The following is a 12,527-nucleotide window of genomic DNA, read 5'->3' as shown; positions in this document are numbered from 1 at the left end:
GAGAATGTTTAAAGGTTAAATTTCCAAGTTGCTATATTTTTCATTAATAATTTAATATGCCTTAATTCTCTGTTACTGGGTACCAGGACAGCTGTTATATATTAGCTTCAATTTTCTCATTAAAATTATATTTCCTGCCATAGAGTCCATAGAAATGACTTAATTTGTGATTTTAATAATTTCTCTGAATGCCTGGATTGCTGTTTAGCTTGTTCTTCCGCTGACAGACTTCAGGAATTATTAATTTTTGTATAGCACTAATATTTCTACAGCCATTACTAATCAGTCAACAAGTAAGTCTTAATTGAGCATCATCGCTTATCTTCTAATAGGGCAGGCACCATGGAAGATTAAAGAAAAGTCATATTATCTACCTCGCTGAGTTGTCATGAGGATCATAAATCAAAAAGAAATACTTGTGTAGAGATCAGTCTTGGTCTCTGTTCTTGAATATCCATTGCAGTCCTTTGAAAATGAAAGGAATTAATTTCTAATGGAGAACACATTCTCCCAATGACGAGTATATTTCTTAATTTTGAAGACCAAGGCAATCATAAAGAGAAGGAAAAGCGAGAGGACATTTGGCATATATGTGGACTTGATACCTATTAAGCATTTCTTTCATTTAACTTACACTTTTTTAAGCCGTGCACTTTTTGTCAGACCTGCGCTGCCAATAGCAGGGCTAACTGAGCTGCAATACCGTGGAGCTAAGTTTCGTGACTTCCTAGGCCATCTGTGAAGTGAGGACAGTATTACCTACTCCGTACGGTCGATGCAAGGTTCAGATAGGCCATGTATCTATGGAGCTTGGTATGGCGTGGACACATTGTTAGTAGATATACCGTTTGGAGCTGGATAAGTGAACGTAGCTTACATGCCTCTCTAGATAGCAGTGGAGGAAGCTTTCCCCATATCTGAACAGCTTTCAGTTTCTAAATACTAAATCACAAAATTGTGCATGAAATGCTCAGACTTGCTCAGAGTCTCCTTTGTCCTCTGGGTTAGCTGTAATCTAGTGTCGCTTTGCCCAACAGAAAACAAACGAACAAGATTGCTGAGAGACCCAACGTTTCACCTGTGATGTAGTTTCAATATAATCATCCTTGGGTCATGATTAAAGTGAGAAAAGTGAAACTATAGATGACTTCATGGCAGTGAATTCTGTATACCCTCAAACGTGCATATTTAACATTATGCCCTGCCTTATGATGTCATGTGGGAATTTTAAACATTCTGGGGTGTCTTTAGGATTGTTTGATTCACATAAGATGTCCCTTATGAAATTCTGCAAAATCGATGATAAATGCAGCACTGATGGTATCTGAATGTAGTCTTTAAAGATAAGAAAGGTTTTTATTTTCTTGCCTACAATGCTTATGAGGAAGTAAAGGTGACACACTCCAGCAGAAATAGAGAATTTGTGGTCTTTCAGCACAAGTATCAGTCTCGGACGTCTGCTAGTGCAGCACTTGCTCCAAGTCACTCACTGTTGCAGGTACCTGCTTGCAGTCCATAAGCACAGCATTGACATTGACTGAGTGGGATCAGGCGTTAGGCTCTGGGTCAGGCACACTGAGATTTTTGAGTACGTTCTGTCCCTGAGGGGCTCTGAGTCTTGTAAGAGAGAGTCTAGGCACCGCTGATGCTGCGCAGGTACCCTGAAATCTCCAGACAGCGGAAATTCACCTGGCCTGGGTAGAGTCAACGAAGGCCTTCCTGGAGAAGTTCCGGGTCTCCAAGTGAGGGGAGAGTTTTTCCAGAAAGAGGGAGTGATAGGGATCCTGGAGTCCCTGTACACTCCCATGAAGCTGAGGAACAAGAAGGGGCCGCTCAGGGAACCTCTCAGTGGCCTCAGATGTTTTTCAGTGAGCGGTGGCTTCCTTTGCAAGTATGTGTTCAGTAGTGAAGGGGTCACAGAGGGACGAATCTGAGGTTTATCCACAGCCCTGCACTTTCTCAGTTGTGGCAAAAACAATAACAAGTACTCATGGAATCCAATAAATAGTTAAGTCTCTTCTTCATAAAAGCTCTTAGAAGGCCAAGACCTGAGAACAAAAGAACTAGAGTCTTTATAGGGGTGAAACAGGGGAAGGAGAAAACCAACTGCAATTCCTTTGGTGCCTGTGGGGATACAATTAAAGTAAAATGCTTTTCTATGAGCTGTTTCTGGGATTTTGTATTATTATTTGCTAAATATATTAACAGACCAGGACACTTTGTGCTGGAGGCCTAGGTGTCTCTCTCTCCTCACCTTCCTGAAGCACTCTGAATTCAGCGCTTTTTTCCCTGGAGAAGAGACTGACACTCTGGCTCTTTCAGGAGAAAGGAGGCTGAGGTTGCAAGGCTGGGACAAGGTTGTTAAGTTTTTAAGGGGCTTCATTGCCAAAGGAGGCGTGATCCTGAGTTTGGACACAGTGCACTTAACGTTATGAGGGAGAAAACTCCTGGAGCTAAAAGCAGCTTTTAGCAAATAAGGATGTGATGAGTTCTGGTATCAGGGACTTTACAGTAAATTTCCCTGGAGTGAGACTGCCTTCTGATAGTGGATTTATCCATGTGGAGTTGTTTCTGCCTGAGAGTAAGTGAAAATAAAGGGAAGATGTTGGACAAATCTCAAAATGTAGTTAAGCATGATCTGTTCAGGCAGATTCTAATTCTTCCCCATTTCTAGTCTGATAGTGAATGAAAGAGTTGCTGACAACTTCCTGACTATAGTTTTAAGGAGACACTTAGCAAGTGGGCCAGGTAAGAATTCAGTGCAATTCTGTAAGGTGTAAAACTTGCCAGAAACTATGGGGCCAGTCACTGGATGATCAGGATATCTAACTAGGAGGCTCACCATAACTTGCTCTTTTCATGAGCTTTTCACCAACTTTCTTACCTGGAAAATATGTGCTAGTGTCCATGCCTTTTGCATCATTCTGCTTTCCATCTTCTCAGACCACTTGGAATTTCTTATAGAAGGTTTTCTTATTGACTTTTTCATATTCTATTAGTGGCCTTTTGTATATACATATGTGAGCTACATGTGGATATGTAAATATTACATATATTGAATATATAAATATTAAATATAAATATTCACATATACTTCATATGTATGAAGTATTTATATATGAATCACACACATACACATAACTATGTATGAATTGCTCACAGTTGTCACTTTCCCTGATTATAAAAAGTAGTACAAATAGTAAGAAATATCACAGTGGTAGAGAGAGGTATATCCTAGTCCCTCTCCCAAGATGTAATCACAGTCATTTTTAATGTTTAGTTTTTTATAGTCATTCTCTCCATAACTCTAAATAGCATGCTAATTAACACCTCTGTTTCTTGATATATCAACTTCAGATTTTCTCTGTCAGCTCTTCACTATGAAAGGTAAGGATATGATCCCCTTTCCTCCCACTCTGCTGATCTCTGCTAGCCATGTTTGAATTTTCAGTTATATTTAGTATATTAACAATATTAATTTCCTTTTTTTTACCAACATTAGGAACGATCAGAGTTAACTCTTGGATTTGTAAAGTTAGAAATTTAGTGCCCAAATAATTCATTAAATTCTTCTTGTTACATTACTTATTTCGGTTTATGTAGTTTTCTCATCCTGACCTGTGAAATCCTTGCAAGAGACTATTATGAAGGATTCTTCTCTGAATCCTCAATTGTCACATGACACATAGCAGGAGCACGATGACTGTTTGCCTTTGAAGGAATTTCACATCCTGCCCCAGCAGATAGCAGAGGGAAGGAAACCAGACTTATTTATGTGATCTCAAAAGTAGGCACTAGTAAGTAGGAGTTTTGAATGTTTTAACAAGTTTACATTTTGCCATATACTTCCTGATTAGTTGGAGGGGAAAAAAAAAAGTGTTCTCTTTTAGACCTGCTTACAGGTATGGAGATATATTAATAATCTCAAAAGGGAGACATAAATAAGCACTCCTGGGATAGACTTAGATTTGTATAGATGTGTGTCTAGAGTTATTAAAAATATAGAGTCCTCCTGGGTGATTCGGTGGTCTTGGTCCTATCAACATCCTTTGGGTCTTCGATGTATGTATTGAATGAAAAGGAAACACCTTTCTCTAAAATAACGTTATGAACTTGGATGGGGAAAAAAGTGTTTAAAAACTAAGAAAATCTTCGTTTTTTGTTTATTTTTTTAAAACCCAAAGCCTTGACCCAACTCTTTTGGACAAACCAATTCACTGACTATCTAGTCAAGTGCTGGAAATGGTGGGAGGTAGCAAAAGAGTTTTGCAAGGTTCAGTTTGTTCCAAGTAACTTGAAAAAGCAGATATTAAGCATATTTGAAAAATGTGCTGGATTACTTGTAAGAAAGTTTGGTCCATGGTTATACAAAGCCTGTGTTCCAGCTGTAGAAGAGAAAGAAGAGGAATGTTTGCTCCGAACACCTTTCTTTCAGGCACTTACAGCTTTTGGAACTGCTAGGTCATCTTTGATGTCTACTTAGATTCCAATTCAGCTAACATTAATTGAGCATTGCTATAAGCTAGAAACTTTAATGTTTTACTAATTTAATCCTCACAAAAATATCTGGGAGGTGGGGGTGGTACAGTAATTTAGATTTAGAGAAGCAAAGTGCTTTGCCCAAGGTCACATAACCACTTACTTTCTCATGGCAGTGCAAGGACATTTTCTAGACTTTTTTTTTTTAGGTTTCTGCACTGTGATGTTAAATACATCGTATGTTGCTATGGTAGCTGGTCTTTTGACCGAATCCAGAGCAATGCAAAGGATTAAAAAATGTATATCTGACCCAGGCACACTTCAAGGTCATGTTTCCTGGTGCCACCTTCATTGGGAATTATGCTATTTATTAATTAGTTACCAAAAGGTAAGTGTGTGATCACCAACAGTGGCCTCTTAAGCAGTGAAATTAGGTACAGGCCGTTGTCATCTCCGATTAACCAAGGTCACTAGAAACGTATCCAAGTTTCCACAACACACTTTGTGATTCATAGCAACCCCAGGAAATTGTCTAGATGGAACTTTGGATAGGGCCTGAAATGCTTTATAAGGATTCAACTCATTTCGTTGAAGTGCATCTTTATTCCTCTTTCCATAAGAGACCAGTGGAAATATCGCTCTCTCGTTTGGTCTAAAGGGAGTCGTTTGAAAGGAGGTTATCTCTCATAGGGCATTACTTGGCTATCCAGCTCCGGACTTTGCTGGTCCCATCCTGAGTGAGCCTGATCTCTATCTACATGGCTTTTCCCTTGTGTCAGTTTTCTGGCCTAAAAATTACAAGAATCTGTGTCCATAGAAAGGATCAGCTGTCTGCAAGAAATCTGCCAAAAGCTAACTCACAGTGTAATATAGAGATAGTCACTGATAAGGTGAGAATGACTCAGTCTATGGTATCAGGAAACAACCCACTTAAAATTCAACAAATGTAAAATGACCTGTAACCTGGAAATATAACTTCATAGAACCTTTAAAATGAAAGGAGATCGTATGCTGATAATAGTATAACAAGTACAAAAGAGACGTGAAACAGAATTTTCTCGGCCTAGCTTGGTTTTCATCTTTAGCCTACAATTCCCTGCTCCTGACAGCTGGGGCCACTTCGCCAGGCCTCAGAGGCTGAATCTGACCTTAGCCTCTAGGACCTCTCTTGACAACAAATAAGAAGGAATTAAGGCCCTCTTGTCCGATAACCTGTTGCAAATTTACTTCGCTGTCCACGCAGTCTCAACAAGTCTAATGGCATAGTGGCTACTGGCATGGGTTCTAAACTCAAAGTGTCTGGGTTCAGATCCTGACTTCACCACTTACAAGCCCCATGATCTTGGGCAGCTCATTTAACTTTTCGTAGTCTTGACTTCCTTATCTGTAAGATGGACATAACAGTTGTCGTGAGAATTAAATGGGTACTGTACATAAGAGTTTCTGGCATTTAGTAAGTGCTCAATAAAAGTTACCTATTAATATCATCACCATCATCATCACCCCAGGCTTCTGCCTCACCTGTACCATAATTCTGGGCCCTGTGAGCCTTGCATTTTCCTGGCCAAGTCCCTCTCCTTCGCAGGAAGTAATGTCCTGCATCTAACTGGCAGCTTGCCTGGCATCATGTAGGTCCCTGTTCAGGGTCACACACAAGGGAATGCCCATCTGCCAGTGCACCTTGTTACCTTCTGCCACACCTTCCTATGCTACCTACCAGTGGAAACATCCCTCTGGGCTCAGCTGCCTCCTGTCAACTATACGTGGATTTGCTGCTTTAGCATCTGACACTCTATTGTGGGTCTGATGCCACCTTAAGATCTCCTACCTCAGAAAGTGACTAGGCCATGCTCAGATATAAAGAACTTGTTGATGACCAGGGACATGGTATCCTGAATGACCCATCACAAGTGACTGGTTGGCTTGCAGTTGAATATGGATGTAACAAGAACACCAGCCATTAACAGGACTTAAAACACACCATAAGATGATAAACTAGAAGCACATGCAAAAGTGGCTAAGGGCCAAATGTGTTTGGAAGAGCTCAACTCCGATAAATTTTTATTACATAAATATTACATATTTATTGCAGAAATATTAGACAATACAAATAAACCAAAAGTTGATTGTGAAGACAAAACATCTGTGACCTACCTTCTACAGATAACACTTTTAACCTCTCTTTCTCTTCCCCCGCCCCCAACACCACGCATAATCATTTTAACACTTTTTTTCACTTAACGGATTGTGGACTGCTTTCCACATCATAAAATAGACATTTATATCATCGAGTACTGAGCAATTCAGAATGATTCTGAAAGTGCATGGTCTGGCTTTTTGGCACTGTTTTGCTGATGGAGATGGGTCAAGCAGACTGGCTGAGTTTTCGTCGTCTGCAGCTTCCAATTCTGGTAACCACCTTATTGCAGAGCAGCTTGGCTTCACATAGGTGTGGTTATTTGAGAGCAGGACATTTAGCCCACTTGTTCTGGTCTGATTTCCTTATGAAAATCTGCCACCCAGCAGCTGATCTGTAGTTCCTGATTATGGCCAGAGTGGGTGACAGAGCTCTGGGCTCTGTCACTATGTCACTATGGGACTTTTCACAAAGTATGCCACTTCTCCAGGCTCGGTTTTCTCATCTGTAAATTAAAGGACTTGGATTTGATTCTCATTGCTCTGCCATTCTGTGATTGTGCGTAAAGGAATTTGGAGTGAGATTGAGGCTTGGGTGTGGCTCTTAACTGTTGCTGCACAGTCTGGTGCCAGGCCGGCTGCACCAGAATCACCTGAGGGAACAATTCCAGCATGTATTTCTAGGCCGTCTTTCCTACTGGGATGAGGCCCGAGAATCTGTATTTTTAACAAACTCCGTAGTGATTTTTTCTGGTTGCAAGGACAGTGCCTTCTCCCAAGTTGCCCAGCCGATCACATCCTAGTTGAACACTGGTTCTGCCAAAAAGGATTGTAAAAAGCACATTAACCCTCGATCCTTCATGGAGACAGCTGGTGTTGCTGGAAGCCCACACCATCCCAGCTTTAGGGCCGCCAGCAGCTTGACTTCCTAAGCCCTTCCCTGGCCTGTCAGCTGCTGGCTGATCGTCGGAGCTCAGCCCGCCCTGCCCCTTTTTCCCACCAGTTTCCGTCACGTTCTGCTTCACGTAGTTTCTTCCTCCATATGGTTTAGCTCAGGCAGCAGCAGGATTATGACCACCCCGAGTGTTGTACCCACAGCCTCCCCTGACTGTCCTTTATTTAGCAGGAGATACTTTTCTTCCACCTGGTTTCATTCTTCCCTCTGTTCCCTCATCTTCCAGGAGGCCTGGTGTTTCTGATACATACAGTAGATTTCTTTATAAATCCTTCAGGACTTTGAGCTGTCTTATTAGCGGTTCATTCCAGAGACTTCTTACATACAGAGCTTTTAATAATTAAGGGACCAGATTCCTTTCCTTTCTGATTTTTAAAACACGCACTCATACACATATCCCACACTTAAACAGAGTGTAGCTGGGTTTAGAAATGCTCAATCACACTTGATCCACAATTTAAAATAGAGATTTTGATCTTATTATTTTATTTCACATTTATTTATTTTATATCACACTTTGCTCATATTTACCATTTATAAATAAGAAATAAGCCAGAGGACGCTGGATATTTTCTTTGACTAATCTAGAATATCAGAATCACCTGGATAATTTGATAAAATACAGATTTCTGGACCTCATCCCAGACTTCCTGAATAATAATACTTGGGAGAGAGATCCAGGAATTTGCGTTTCCCTGGAGATCTCTGGGTGACTTTTTCTCATTCTAAAGGCTAGGAGGTCCTGCATTAGATGGTGGAGAGAATTTAGACCAAAATTTAGACAAGATGGGGAGGATACTGAGCCGCAGCTTGGTGGGGACCAGACTGCTTGGAGTTAAACCCAGTCTCTGTCCCCACTGTCTATGTGGCTCCTCTGTGCCTCAATTTGCTCATCTGTGAAAAATCAGCAAACTCTCATATCTACCTCATTGATTGTTGTGAAGGTTAAATGAGTTAATCTGTGTAATATGTTTAAAGCAGTGCCTGTACATGGTCAGGGCTCTGCACGTGGTTCCGGTGAACGTTATCTTGTGTACAGGAATGGCAGGAACAAAGTCAAACAGATGGAAACGGATGACCTCTTTGAGAGGAGACCAATTTGTCAGGAGCAGAAGGTTTAGGTTAGTGGTTTTCAGACTGCGGTGTGCAAAAACTTAACCTGGAGAGCTTGTTAAAAATATAGTGTTCTTTTACAAAGATTCTGATTTAGTAAACTTGGAGTGAAGTCTTGGAATCTGTGTTTTAAATTTTTGATGTAGGTAATCAGCAAATTTTCAGAAATCCTGGTTTCTGTAGAAGAGGCCTAGTATTTAACGTTGGAGAGGTCTCCTGGGATTTGACTGGGGCTATGAAAAGATATGAGCACTAATTGCATATTTACTATCTGCTTTATTAGGTGTGTCCAGAAAGCAGTAGAAGTATCCGGGAGGTACAGTGTGCATCTTACAACAACAAGCCATTCATGGGCCGCTTTTATGAATGGGAACCATTTGCAGAAGGTAAGAACAGACCCAGCCCTGTCTGCAGGAATTATTTTTGTCTGTTCTCCAACCCTGTTGCCTTCTGGCTGATGCTGGAGGAGTTGGTGTGATTCTGGCCAGAGTGGTGGTAGGGGAGAAAGTGTGACCCCAAGGCAGCCTGCAGGGATCTTTACCAAAGGTAATCGAGTTCGGGTGACACAGGGACCATTAGTCAGACGGATGAGGCACTGATAGAACAAGCAGAGTCTGAGTATGGCAGGGTGAGTGGGACAGAACAGGATTCGAGGAATGGGTTGGAACAAGAGGTTCAGGCTAAGGTTGTGAGAAGTGAGTGGGATGGAGTTCTCCTTTTTCTTGGTTTCTGCTGCAGGAGCTGGTGTAGTGGCTTGAGAGAACATGCAGGGTTGGTTGACAGTCGTTTGGCTTTCATGGGGCAGGAGGAGAGGGGCTTGCATTCTGTTTCCAAAGGTGATATGTGGTAGGCAGGCATTGTCCTTGGGACCAAGGTTCCTGCCATTTCAAAATGACAGAAGATCTGATTTTAGTAGAGCTTATCAGTACTGCTCTGGATCCTGGTTTCACTTTTTGTGTTGTTGTTGTCGAAACCAAGATGATAACATAGATTTTGAACTGAGAAATGTTAAATTCTGAGCTGTTGCTTTCCATCACAGAGAAAGCAGGCTCCAAAGTGGTGATGGGTCAAGCGAAACTTGTAGGGTTCAATACTGATAGCCAAGTTGGCCAGAGGGGTAGAGTCCAGCCATCCTCACTATCCAGCTGAAGACTCTGCCCAGTCTCAGTCCAAGGCAGTGGCTGAGGCAGCTGGTGTTGGCCAAAACCCAGAATGCAGAGAGCTGCTGCTACGTGCAGGACCTGCAGAAATTGTCTTAGGAGAGAGCTGGACAGTGAGTTGTGCTGATTTAATCATAGCATCGATGTCCAAGGAAGCCAGACTATGGAAGGTCGTGCCTAGGTGAAAACCCTTGGGGAGGAGGAGGGGGATTGATATCTGCTCTGAAATTGGATGCAAAGTTGTTTTTGTCTGTGCATTTTTTTCAGAAGAGAGTCTTTAGCTTCTATCGGATTCTCAGAGTGGTCCCATGACCTTAAAATTGTTAAGAACTAACTTGACTGAAAAATTGAGGCTATTAGATCCAAACAGGAAAGATGAACAGATGAAACACAGAGAAGTAATTAAATGCAGATATGAGGTTGGGTAAGAGGCTGAAGGGTGAATAGGGAAGGAAGCCTGAGTGAATTTTCGATGCTGTGGATCAGAGCTTGGTTCAGACCCTTTTTATTTTTAAAAGCATTATGTTAAATGCAAAGTGATATCTTGACTTGGATCCTAGAACAGAAATAGGGTATTAGTAGACTATCTGGTGAAATATGTATAAAGTGTATAGTTAACAGTATTATACAGGTGTTCATTTCTTTTTGTAAATGTACTGTGGTTTTATAAGATGTTACCATTAGAGGAGGCTGAGTAAAGGGTGTACGGGAACTCTCTGTGTTATCTGTGCAACACTTCTCTAAATCTAAAATGATTTCAAAATAAAAACTCTTTAAAAAGACATCGTGCACCCAGTTTGCTAGGTCTTACATGCTCTCTGGTGAACATAAAGTCCAAGGCTTATCATTTGGGTGAGGAAGCACATCCTTCCTGGAACCTACCTCAGCGTGTGACCTAATTTGGAAACGGGGCCATTGTGGATGTAGATGGCTGAGGTCCTACTGGAGCAGGATGAGCTCTTAATCGAGTGTGAAAGGTGGTCTTTTAAGAAGAGGAGAAAGGACACAGACTTACAGAGAGAATGCCAAGGGACATTGAAGGCAGAGATCGGAGCAATGTGTCCACAAGCCAAGTAACGCCAAGGACTGCCAGTGACCGCAAGAGGTCAGAAGAGGTAGGAAAGGATACTTGCCTTCCAGGAGAGGGTGACCTGCCCACACCTTGCTTTTGGATTTACAGCCTCCAGGACTGTGAGTGTAAGGTTTTGTCGTGTTAAGCCACCAAGTTTGTGGTATTTTGCCATGGCCACCCGATGAAACTATTGCAAAGAGGAAGGAACCAGATTCTGGACTGGTTGAGATCTACCCACATGAGTAGATCAGGAAGTGAGCTTGGTCTGACCAATAGCAGAAGATGCCTGGAAAAGTGAGGTGCATATCCAAAGTGGGTGACCACCTCACAAATGTAGGTCTATCTGAGATGGTGGTCCTCAGCCCTAGCTGCTCATTGGGATCACTAAAGCGCCTTCTAGAAATACCGATGCCTGGGCCCCAATCCCAGAGATTGTGATTTTATTGGTCTAGGGGGCAGCCTGGACATCAGGATTTTTTTTAAAGATCCCAGGTGATTCTAATGGGCAGCTGAGGCTGAGAACCTCTGATTCAGGAGCAAGGGAGGGTCGCAGAAGAGGCGGTGATCCAGCCTAAGTTAAGGTACAAAATCGTGGGTATATCATAAACCGTGAAATGTATTCTTGTGTCAGAATAGCAGTGCTTGTCAGTGAACATTTAGAAACGACGTAACCCTGTCTTTGAACCGCACCCTTGCTTTATTGCTAGCTGGGGAATGTAGCTGCTTTCCTGTGATTAACTGGGAGGAAAGGCGAGTTTCTCCAGGGCACACTGTGCTCTCCACAGTTACTCCTGGAGCTGAAGCCTCATCGCCAGACTTTCTCTGCATGGTTTTGGGTGATCATCTGCCAGGCATCTTTACGCAAGACCTCCTGACCCGTCAGGCCCTCACAGACTTGTATCAAAGCCCTGCGCGTGCCGCAGAGAGCCCTCGTCCTAATGTTCTCGCGTGTTACAGATACTCTCCGTGGATGCCTGCTGTTGTCTGCTTTGTGTGTGATTCTACCTTGCCTGTTCCTTTGTTTGCCCTGATTTGCATTTGACTTTAAATGGGAGGTCTGAGGCACTCTTTTTTAACACTTCTTTTGGAAAATCTCAACCATATGTAAAGGTACAGAGAATAATATAATAGTATAATAAAAAACTCCTTTATACCATCACTTAATTTCAACAGTTATCAACTCACGGCCGGTCTTTTTCATATGTACCTTCCTCTATCTTCCTTACTCAGATTATGAGAAACTATTTGAATTCACATTATATAGTATTATTCATCAGTAGATATATTAATTAGATCTCTTGGTTGTAAGTGACAGAAACTCAACCTAAATATATTTTTTAATGTATTTCTTATTTAAAGAAAGATATTTTGTTGGTCTTGTTATTGGAAAATCCAAGAGATTGACTGGGCTTCAGATAGAAATACATTCCAGGAATTCAGTACCAGGCCTTATTGGTCTTTCTCTATCTCTGTTCTGTTTACTTACTGCTCAGGTGAGTGTTACGTGGCTGTGAGCTTGCAGTCAGTGGGAGAAGCCCTCTCTCATTTAGTATTGTGAGTTCAATTGTGTTCCCCCAGAAGATGTGTCAAAGTCCTACTCCTGGTGCCTGTG

At 41.8% G+C, this 12,527-nt stretch overlaps 1 protein-coding gene across 1 annotated transcript in view; it reads left to right on the top strand.

The window, feature by feature from the left end:
• Positions 1–12,527, top strand: part of THSD4 (thrombospondin type 1 domain containing 4) — a 488,201-nt gene that overhangs the window by 29,043 nt on the left and 446,631 nt on the right. Inside the window, exon 3 of the mRNA XM_023521905.1 lies at positions 8,967–9,069. Coding sequence (XP_023377673.1) covers positions 8,967–9,069 — 103 coding nt within the window. The remainder of the gene's footprint in view (positions 1–8,966; positions 9,070–12,527) is intronic.

The sequence above is a fragment of the Pteropus vampyrus genome, unplaced genomic scaffold (assembly GCF_000151845.1).
Source record: "Pteropus vampyrus isolate Shadow unplaced genomic scaffold, Pvam_2.0 Scaffold10, whole genome shotgun sequence".
NCBI lineage: Eukaryota > Metazoa > Chordata > Mammalia > Chiroptera > Pteropodidae > Pteropus > Pteropus vampyrus.
The sequence above is the reverse complement of the archived record's forward strand: the minus strand, read 5'-3'. Positions and strand labels throughout refer to the sequence as shown.